At 37.6% G+C, this 11,782-nt stretch overlaps 1 protein-coding gene across 4 annotated transcripts in view; it reads left to right on the forward strand.

Moving 5' to 3' along the window:
- Window positions 1-11,121, forward strand: part of CSRNP3 (cysteine and serine rich nuclear protein 3) — a 102,582-nt gene extending 91,461 nt beyond the window's left edge. For all 4 annotated transcript variants that reach the window (XM_075153103.1, XM_075153104.1, XM_075153101.1 and 1 more), the window contains 3 exons: window positions 1,909-2,168; window positions 8,267-8,563; window positions 10,078-11,121. In XM_075153103.1, coding sequence (XP_075009204.1) covers window positions 1,909-2,168; window positions 8,267-8,563; window positions 10,078-11,121 — 1,601 coding nt within the window. The remainder of the gene's footprint in view (window positions 1-1,908; window positions 2,169-8,266; window positions 8,564-10,077) is intronic.
- The last annotated feature ends 661 nt before the right edge of the window (window positions 11,122-11,782 follow it).

An 11,782-nucleotide genomic window follows, 5' to 3' on the forward strand; every position in this document is an offset into this window, starting at 1 on the left:
CTTCTCCCACTAAAAGCTTCCTATAAATATTTTTGACAGGCTCTGTTGATACAAGATTTGCTTAAACTTGGATGTAAATTTAAACATGCCTAATGTAATAGAATTTGTCTTTTGATTCCTCTGTGTACATCCTACACCTTTTTTGGAACACCCTTCACTGAGAGCATGTAAGTGAATATAGCACCTGAGCTTATTTATCTGTTTTATATTTATAATCTAACATACTGGCAGCATGTCTGAAGAAGTGCATGTTATTTATATAATAAACCATACTTTTAGCTGCTTATCAGTATTTAGGAAAAATAATACTATTTCAATGTTTTACTGAGCCCCAAATAGTTTTACGATTATGTCAGTAGGGCATACTGTCTGTAATTTGGTTACAGGACTGTATTTTCTAATATACTTGGGTTTTATATAGTTAGGTAGATTATGCTATTGTTTTGGACTGAATTACTTCATGTAAAAGTTCAGGGTTTTTACATTTGTGGTGATTAACATTTCACTACATAATAATATTAGAGAATTAACTATGTTTTAACTGTGACAGTAAACTACACCTGTTAGGAAACCGAGGCTGAAGGCCAAGTGCTTCCAATCTCTAGGGACGGTGCAATTTTAGATTAGGAGTGTACATCATGTTGCTCTTACTGCTTTTATAGAACGGTTCCAAGTCTTTCAAGAGTGGTCAGGCACCCTTTAAATCATTTTACTGCCTGAATTCTGGCAGTTAGGTCTCTCATTCACACCTGCCCAATTGTTGCCTGTAAATTGCAAAGCAATGACTTCTTATCTGCATTCTCAAAATCCTATTGCCATTTTGCAATAAATCAAATAAATCAGGCTGTTCACCTTAAAAATCAAGGAGTGTCTCTTATTTTTCTCTAACGTTTGTGTGTCTCTTTTTTTTCTCTAAAGGCTCACCCCTCTTACCAGTCAGAAACAAGAGATCAGTATCGTTGGAAGGAGTTACTAAATGTCTGTAGAAAAAAGAACAATATTTAACAGTTAAAATTTGGCATTTGTTTTTAAACAAATCCATTTCATATGATACTGCATATGTGTATAAGAAAAACTGAGCACGAATGTGCGGGGAATCAGAAAAGAATTAGAAAAGACTAGATTTAATTTTTTGTCAAAATTCTACACATTAGAATATATATACACACACACGTGTATTCAGTGGATGGCAGCAGAAAGAAGGATGAAGGTAAAGAACAAGGCAGTGGCTCTGATTGTTAATCAGCATTATTCCTATATTATTCTGTGATGATGATGATGACAATACGAATTTGTGAGACAGTCTGAAACACTAAACGTATTGCCTTTATAGTTTTTCTAACACTAATTTCTCACGTTTTAGATTATAAGAGATAGGAATCTTTTCTGCCAATGTGATCCAATGCTTTAAAGATGTAGTTATAGATCTTTACAGATAAGCCTTGCTGACAGAATAGTAACGGTATATATAGACCTGTGAGAGACATGGGTCTGCTGTTCTCGCTGCTGTCATACGCAACATTGTTTTGTTCGCAGGGTTTTGAAGAGGAGCGAGCCAGTGGATCACTGTCTTTGAGGTGACACTGTGAAAGAAGTTCCTTTTGCTGGGATTTATTTGCTTCCTTGGTAAAAGGATAAAACATTTTTATGCTATGGGAAAACACAGCTGTCCTGGCCAAGAATTTCTCTTCTAAAGTAGGCAATAGTGTTCATGATTGTAGCGGTTTGTAATGGCATCTAGGTTTGCATATACTTAAATATTTCTAATGTTATCTCCTCATTTAGACTGCACACCTCTGAACTTTAGTGTGTACATAAGTATTGTTAAGGTAAATGGAACTACACCAGTGACGAATTTGCTATATGACTGCAAGTTATCATTCATATGATAATCTGCATCTGTTCTAGCTTCTTCAATCCTGAAGAGAGAGAAGCGGAAGAGAACAAAAAATGTCCATTTTAACTGTGTTACTGTGTATTACTTCACGAGAAGGCAAGGCTTCACCAGTGTTCCCAGCCAAGGGGGAAGCACCCTGGGAATGTCTACTCGCCACAACAGTGTGCGCCAATACACACTTGGAGAGTTTGCGATGGAACAGGAGAGGCTTCACCGAGAGATGTTGAGAGAGCATCTCAGGGAGGAAAAACTCAATTCTCTAAAACTAAAGGTAAAAATTATTCAAGACTTTGATCCCTGCCTTATTTATTTAAATGAGCAATGTCAGAGCTATATGAGCCCAATGTATGTGTTTTAAACAAAACCATTTTCTTTCTATCATTCCATTTTCAATCGAAACAGTGGCATTTTTCTTTTTTTTTTTAATTTCACTGAAGACATATTTTTGTTCGATATTACCAAGTCCTGCTGTAGCTTTTACTGATGTGTATGTCAAAGTGCTTTACAGGGAGGAAGTTGTTTACGCTCTGTTTTCTACAGAGGAAAACAAAGGCAGAGGGTGGTGGAAGTTAGCCTTGAACAGGGTGTCCAGCAGAAATCTGGAAGTGCCAGGAGGAGAATGAGTCTTCTGAGCCCTCGCGCAGTGCCCTATTAGGCAAGGGAATGGTACCATCCTAAGTACAGAAAGTACGGAGCAGAGCTCTGCTCTTTGTGCTTTCATAATTCTTCTCTTGGCTGAATTGGATGGATGGATCTCCTTTCTTCATTAACTTACTCCAGCCCACTCTTTTTTTGGGATGTAGACTCTACTTTCTGCTCCTCTTCCAAATACAACGTGTTCTTCCATCTCCCCAGTCACTTGTTTGAGTGGATGATAATCTTTACAGTGACTGTTAAGCTCCTGCAAAATCTCTTCGTAAGTATTCAGTGAATAATGAAAGCCTGATTTGCGTTCCCCCCTCTGTCCTAATTTGAATTGTTTCCTTTTACCAAATAGAAAAGTCCTTTCCCCTGCACTTAATTCAGCAGTGGTGGGATTCTTTCTTCATTGATCCCCAGCAGTTGATGTGGGAATAGCTTACTAGCATGTTCTGAGACTGGTAAGCTGACTCCAAATTTTCAATTCAAATATTAAGAAATTGTGGTTAGGTCTTCAGAATCCTGAGAGTGGCTTAAAAATGGTAACATCTTACTAGTGTTAAATCTTTTATCAGAGTAAAATATTACTCTTCACTCTAGAGCATATATGAAAACATAGGGAACAGAAAACGTCCTTTTTGAACTAGTCCATTAAACTCAGCTTAGTTGCATCCCTGATTATACACTCGGGGTAAAAAAATACAACACCCCCCCTCCCTCCCCCCGCCCCAAGCATATCCAGGACTCACTGAATTATGGTGAAGAGTTGCTGTAAAGCACTGAGCATGTTTTATTTAGTTAAGAGAACAGGGCCTTGCTGGTTTCCCATTATAGGGATGGAAGAGCTGCTTGGTCATTCACATGGAAAAGGAAACGCTGTAGGGTTCTAACGTGACAATGTCAGCAATTATGAACTTTAATGAAAATGTACTAATCAGGATTTTCATCTGAATTACTGTACATCTGCACAGAAAAATGAAGAAAATGAGAAAATGAAGTAGGGCAAAGTTTGCTCAAAAAGGTTTTTCTGTTTGAAAACCATTACGCAAGCAGAAAGTAACATTTTCAGTGTGGTTTTTAATTTCAGTTTCCCTGGTTTTTTAATTTTTCGCGTTGGATTAAAATATGCAAGTCAGTAGGTAGAAAGTATTCTGTCGTGTAGAATTTGTTAAAAAAGAATAGAAATACAGGAATATATTGGAATTGCGTCTCCATAATCTTAGGTACTGTTTAGTATTATACTTGCTAAAAGTGAGGAGCCAAATAAGAAACTTCTCTTAATGAAAAGCAGATAAAGACTTTAAAATCATCTTCAAGTCACTTTAGCCATTTAGCACCAGCACGTTGGTGTAAACACTGCTGACAGTGGCATAAACACTTGTTAGCAGCAGAGTGTGAAAATTCTAATGGCAATCTGGACATAAAAGTCATCTTGGCAAGATGAAAGGTACAAGGTAGGCTTTGCTTTAATACGTTGTCATTTGAGAAAACATTATGAGTAAGCACAATAAATCAGCTGGAAGAGTTCTTATTGCTTACTCACAATGTCTCCTCAAATTAAGATCTATTGAAATGATTAGCATGACCCTAGTGATGTTCAGGCGCCTGGGTCTGTGGACACAGTTGGTTTCCTTTGTGGGAAATTGTAAGGAATAATTTCCAGCTAGGGCAGGCAAACGTGTCTAACCTAAATTTTTCGCATTTTACAGAGTTGAAGTGAATTTCACCCAAAGGCTTCGCATATTCATTGGCCCTTGCCTTGTTCTGTTGTTATGACATTAACCTTTAGCTTTATGAGAGAAATTTTACCCATCTACATATCAAGTTTAATTCAGAGGAGCAATATTATGACAATCAAGAGAACTTAATGTTCCCCTGAAGTTCTGTATTGGAAAATGTATTTGGTAGTTCTTGATAATCTTCCTCCCTCTGTAGTTACCCAATTACTTGTTTGAGAAATCATGGAATCATAGAGTCATTAAGGTTGGAAAAGACCTCCAAGATCTTCGAGTCCAACCGTCAACCCAACACCACCATGCCCACTAAACCATGTCCCTGAGCGCCTCATCTACACGTCTTTTAAATACCTCCAGGGATGGTGACTCAACCACTTCCCTGGGCAGCCTGTTCCAAGGCCTGACCACTCTTTCAGCAAAGAAATTTTTCCTAATGTCCAATCTAAACCTCCCTTGGCACAACTTGAGGCCATTTCCTCTCGTCCTATCGTTAGTGTTCAAATCTTCCATTTTATTAATTCATTTGTTCTTTGTGTGACAAAATTGAGAAAAAAAATCAGAGGAGACAACAAAAGAAGTCATCCAGCAAAGGAGTCGGGAGCTAAGGTGCTTTGAAATGGCAAACTGCTGTCTAATCCCACTTGGCTCCCAGGCTTTTGAATGCCTGCCGGATGCGTACAGTATTCAGCACGTGACTGGAGCCCGTTCCTTAATGCTCTGCCGCCGTGTAGCAAAGCAGTTAAGATTTGCAGGAGGAGGAGGAGGAGAGATACATGACAGGTTTGGTATGGTTCTATAGGTGCCTTTGTAAGCTGAGCAGTTAGAGCGTTCACCTCATGGGTAAGAGCCCTGAAACTTAATTTTTATTAAGTAGTAATTGAATAAATGACTAAAACGATTACAGAAGCAGGGGTTAGAATTCTTCTCCTTCCACAGTTTCAAACTTAAATTCTGATAGGCAATTAAATAACAGTGATCTGCTTAAGGAGTGGTTTGAGCCTTGTGTATTTAAAACTAGAAAAATCAGAATTCTTAGGTAGGTCATTCTCCTATTATATATGAAAAAAAGGAAAACAAAAAACCATAAATACGCTGTACTTAGTTGTACCTAGCTAACAAAAAATGAAAAATATAAAAAAAAATCAAGGTTGCCATTCTGGATTTGAACATTCAGGCTGAGTTGCATGTACAGTGGAGTATTCCCTCCCCCTCGCTTCAGACAGCTAATTCAAGATGCATTTAATCACTCTGTGGATTTACCTGTCTCTCACCTTAGATTATACAGAAAAAGGATGACTTCTAATGTTGTCTTTCCTACCTTACTGAACTAATACATCGAAACACTAATAAAGAACTAATATGTTGAAATACCTGGTGTAAATAATCTCTCCATTGCCCCAGGGCCAGGCAGACTGATTAAGGAGCTATTACCCCCTTTTCCTAGCCACTGTAAAGTGAATGAATAATAGAAAATAGAGTAAGAAAACAATCTGAAGGAAGTTTGAGAGGACATTTTGAAAATGGCTGCATTTAAGATGAAGAACGAACTGGAAGTATATGCACATAAAGGGATTTGAATTTATGGGGTTAACAGACATGGTAAACAAACTGAAACATGAAATAAAATGAAGGCACTAAACTGCGAAGGCTGCAGTTATGGAGAAGGATTGAGAATACATTGAAAAGAGAAGGAAACAATAATGCCTCTGAAGCGGAGTTGTGGAAATGGCAGAACACCTCTGCGTGAACGAAATACGGTGCTGAATTGCTAAGAAGGGATGATTACTGACCTCAGGAGAATTTTCCTCTGTGCAGTGTAATGTGTACACGTCCACTCTATGTAAGGACCACCAGTCGTGACACTGAGACTCTTCTCCTTCAAAGGGAAGAGTATTGCTTCTAACCTGACTTTACAAGTCAGGAATAATCCGTTTTTTTTTCTGTGATTGTCTTACGCAGTTGTTACAACCACAGAACTGCAATTACAAAAAAGAGTAAGCAGTCAGTTCACTATTGAGGAATTCAATAATGCCATAAATGACAGTTACAATCCAAAAGATTGTGGAAAGGACAAATTGTTAATATAAATGGGAAAACGAAACGGTTGGGAATATAATAGAAGTGGAAATAGTGGAATGGGTAAGATTCCGGACTGCTTTCTTACACACTAAAAATTTATTTGGGATAACAGGCCAAGCTGAAATTTTCTGCAAGTAAATAAGGCAAAACAGAGAAAGAATTTGAATGGCTATTTTTCTGTAGGTAAGAAACATTCAAATTACAATTCACTGAGGGCCATTTTTCTGAGGTCATGGTGATGCCCATGATGAAACTGCTAATGCAAATGAGACTTGAGACTTCACCGGTGTGTAATTACCACAGAGATGCACCATGTTTTATTTACAAAAGTATGAGACCAGGTGCTCGGCTGGTGTAAATCAGCAGCCTCATCAGTTGAAAACATTACATAGGGCAGGGTGAACATTGGGAATCTTTTTGTTTGTTTGTTTGTTTTTCCATTTTAATCAAAATTATTTCCTAGAACAATAATACAAGAAAAAGGATTTATTATTTGACAAAATAAATCATATAACTGCACTTGCTTCACGTTTGCTATGTCATACGATGCTCAGTCTGTGTAACTTCAGATTGCGAAAATATATTTTTTGTGGTGAGTGTCATCGTCTCTCTGAACTTTTTTTAACATTTGATATTCTTTTGATTCTCGAGCAATTTTATCTGAAGAAGAATTTTCATAAACCCTGTAGTTGTGTCACCTGGCAGATATAACCAGTGAGCTCTACCATGGATGGGAAAATTAACCTTCCTTCAGTGTAGTAATTTTTTTTTTTCTTTTCTCCTTGAATATATACACCCCTTTCTGTGTGAGATGAGTTACAGGAGTACGGTACAGAAGTGTGCTATCTTACGAAAGTGGCACTGGATGTTGGTGCTTGATGCTCATGGCCATTTAACTTTGAAACAATTTTTGAAAGGTTTGAGAGCTAGGCTATACATAGGTAATAATATAGTGCCAGGATACTTGCATCTATAGAGGCTCAGAAATTCATATCCCTAGGAAAGGAGTACGAATCCTCTAAAAACCTTTCTCAAGATCTTCCACAAGAGGTTAACCACTTACTTCCTTTTTTTCTAAGTTCATTCATTCATTAACTACCTCAGAATAATCTGGACTGGTTAGTGAAGTACTAAAATGTATGACAACACAAAGCTGAATGGGTTATTTTCAGGACCAAAGAGGACTAGAAGGAACTTCAGAAGAGCTATATGCATCAGTGCTATGAAATACATTGCAAATAAACATGAAGTAGTGTAGGTAGAAAGGGGTAAAAATTAAGTGACTTCCAGGCTTAAAATTGTCAACTCGAGAAGCAAATACAGGCATCTGCCCAAGCGATTAAGTGGAAATACTGCTTTGTGACCTCAGCTGTACAAACATCAAACAACTTGTCAGGCTAAAGAGGAACAGGATAGCGAGTAGTACGTAAAATACACCATTTTACAAATCTGTGATGCATCGTAATCTGAAACAGTGTTGGTAGTATAATTATTAACTCAAAAGGATATTGAAGAATTTCAGAGAGCCCAGAGACAGGAACTAGAATCAAAAGGGCTCAAAAATTGTCTTACGAAACTATATAGAAAAGACTAGAATTTTAGAAGGTGTGAGATCTGGCAAACAATGACAAATAATAAAAGACATAAAGAACAGGTAAGAAATTAGAAATTTAGAAAAAAAATTAGCTTCATGACAAACATGAAACTAAAAATGCATATTTATTTCACATGTAAAATGTGAAAGAACTGCCTTTTCACCCCATCTGTAATCATATTCTGGAACTTACCGGCAGTCATGCAGCATTTTTACATGCAGCGTTCGACATTCATAATGCATTACACATATTTAAATCTGTGACACATATATATATATGTGTGAGTATAGTTTAAGGACTTTGTTAATTGTTCTATGCAGATGACAAAGAATGGTACAGTGGAATCTGAAGAAGCTAGTACGCTGACACTGGATGACATTTCTGATGACGATATTGATCTAGACAACACTGAAGTAGATGAGTACTTCTTTCTACAACCCCTGCCGACAAAAAAGCGAAGGGCGTTGCTGCGAGCTTCTGGAGTGAAGAAGATTGATGTGGAAGAAAAACACGAGCTGCGGGCCATCCGCCTGTCCAGAGAGGATTGTGGCTGTGACTGCCGTGTGTTCTGTGATCCAGAAACTTGCACTTGCAGTCTTGCAGGCATAAAATGTCAGGTAAATGTCTATATTATCGTCGTTATTTAACCATCAAGGGGAAGGGCGAGGGGCGGGGGGGTGTGCACGCACTCGCCTGTACATTTTGTTGTTGTGGAAGTTATAACTACTGGAAATTAATTAATTATTAAACGATAACACTTGTGGATCTCAAACCAGTTTTTTAAGGCCCAGATTTAAGAGTATATAGTTTGCAATACAAACAATCTCCTTAAACATCTTTATTTTATTATTGGTTTAGGCACGTACATTGTTTAGTATTTTTTTGTTGTTGTTCTTATGCAAATATTCTGCTCCTCATATTCCTCTTTGGCCTTTATCTAAATGCGCAGATGTAGACAACAGAAGAATCAGTAGCCTGCAGATTTCAGAAGGGATGTTACCTTTTATTTTAGAGACAATTCACATACTGTCCAAATGTGAATTATAGTCCAAACCTAGTGAGAAACAATAAATGAAACTCTGTGGTACCGTCCTTTATTTAACAGGCATGATGTTTAAAATGCATGCATGATAAATTCGCATGTAGGCAATGAAAAATACATCTGCTAATATAGCAGGTAGTTTTTCCTCTGCAGGCTGAAAAGGTATTTCGTATTGTACATTTACATAGTGTCCTATGTACAGCTGTAAATGTCCCAAAATGTTCCCTAAAAGATGTTTCCACTAATTCTCCTGAGTCGTTTTTATGCAGCTGAGTTGATTTCTTCCTGAATGCATTTTTCATCATTTCTTAAATCCAAGCTAAACTTTCTCTGCTGTTCTAAATAATATATTCCCTTTGCTGTTCCTGTTTTCATCTTCACATATGGGGAAGATGTACTAGATTGTGTTATATGGTTCTCCTCTGCATTGTATTTGATGTTTAGGTGTTATAGTGTAGATGAAAATCATAGACCTTAAGCTATCTAATTGAACTATCCAACTTGTGGACTCAGTCACATTTTTAGAACTTTAAGGTGGCTATTATTAGACATACAAGTTCTGCCCACAGTCTACTGAGCTTACAGCACTGCATCTACAGTTGACTGAAATATCTTTTAAAATGCATCTGAGTTTTTATTCCTACTTTCTGTGGTCAGGTGTCCCCATTGGAAACTTTATAAAGGCTTTTATATATAATTCATTTTGTTTCAATAGGGTTCTAGTTTCCATTATTTTTATCAAATTTTAAGACTCTTTCTGGTAATGCTTTTGCCTGGATTTGAGCACAACATGACATAAAGCTGTAGCAGATCCATAAATAGAAAAACTACCTATTTTTTGTTCACCTATGGCACAGCAACATATTTCTCCTGCTCTGCAACATGCATGTATGGGTCCCTTACTGCTCCTGTCAGTAGTGCTAAATTCCAGGGCTAACCCTCTGAATTATTATTAGCTTTGACTATTCTTACAAGTACTCCTCAAGATGCATCCCACTTCACTGTTGTATTTCTCTAGGCTGTCTAGGTTCTGTCATATCACCAGGCTTATGCTGCGTATTGTTAATCTGTATTCTTCTTTTTTGAAAGGTGGATCGTATGTCTTTTCCATGCGGTTGCACTAAAGAAGGGTGTAGCAATACAGCAGGTAGAATTGAATTTAATCCTATCCGTGTACGGACTCACTTTTTGCACACAATAATGAAACTTGAATTGGAGAAAAATAGAGAGCAGCAAGTTCCGGCACTAAATGGCTGCCACAGTGAGATAAGTGCACACACTAGTTCTATGAGTCCAGGACCCCATCCGGTTGAATATTCAATTGCAGAAAATTTTGAGATTGAAACCGAACCTCCGGCTGCGGTTATGCATTCTCAGTCAGCCGAGGACTTGGACTGCCCAGGGGAAGAGGAGGAAGAGGAAGATGGGAGTAGCTTTTGTAGTGGAGTTACAGATTCTAGCACACAGAGTTTAGCCCCTAGTGAATCAGATGACGATGAAGAGGAAGAGGAAGATGAGGAGGAAGATGATGAGGAAGAAAAAGCAGATGATTTTGTAGAAAGCATGGGCTCCCATGCTGATATGGTGCCTCTTCCTTCTGTCCTTTGCTACTCTGATGGAACTGCTGTGCATGAAAACCACTCTAAAAATGCCTCATACTATACTAACTCTTCAAATCTGTATTACCAAATAGAGAACCATGTTGCTGGCACTGCTAACCAGATCGGTGAGACTTACTCAGAAAGGGATGCTGTCAAGAACGGTAGTCTTTCTCTGGTGCCTTACAACATGACGTCGGAACAGTTTGTTGACTACACACGGCAATCAGAGGAAACTTTTAGCAGCCCTCATTACCCTTCTGCAAACCCCTCAGTGATTGTTTGCTGCTCATCTTCTGAAGGTGATAGCAGTGCTCCATGTAACAGTTTATACACTGAGCATAGGCCAAGTCACACTCAAGTGGAATTTCACTCATACTTGAAAGGTCCTTCTCAAGATGGCTTTGTTTCGGCTTTGAATGGCAACAGTCGCGTACAAGAGCACCCTGCTGAGAATTCACTAAACCTCCCAGAAAAGAGCAGACTGCACGAAGAGTGCATCAAATCACCAGTGGTAGAAACGGTACCTGTTTAATATTAAAATTATTCTAGGACTGACTTCCTGTATTAAAATGCACTCACACTGGATTTCCTAGAATCTTACTTTTTTAAGTAGACAACACTTGGACTATAGTCAATGTTCCAGACGCATTTTGTTTTCTCAAGCTACACTGGCAGTGGTATTGCACAAAAACAGTTCATGTAAAGATTTAAATAAAAATAATCAAACTGTCTTTTGATAAAAATAAAACACACAAGTAAAAAACACACCCAACATATTTCAAAGTAGCCTACCTATCAAAGTATGTGAAACCTGCCAAGCTATCTGAATCAAAGCTTCGTGTTTTTGATTGTCGGGCCTGTGCAAGATTGTTAAAAATGATACTTTGAAATAATCATGTTTAGAGTCCTGATTTTCAACATATCTGAAAAGATGGTAAGTTTAATGTAAAAGTAACTACTGTACAAAAAAAGTTTTAATTGTTCTGTACTGTATGTATTTTATTTATGGTAGTTTAGTACTCATGTTTGATAAACATGAACAGCATGTTCATTTGAGCAGAAGATCCATAGCTAGTTACAAAGAGCATGTCCACTTTTCATGGAGTCCCATGTATTATTCTTTTTTTTTTTTTTTTTTTTTAAAATACCTTATCTGGTAAATTATCTTGAAACACATTTTTAGAGTGTACTAC

This window comes from Calonectris borealis, chromosome 6, assembly GCF_964195595.1.
Source record: "Calonectris borealis chromosome 6, bCalBor7.hap1.2, whole genome shotgun sequence".
Lineage (NCBI taxonomy): Eukaryota > Metazoa > Chordata > Aves > Procellariiformes > Procellariidae > Calonectris > Calonectris borealis.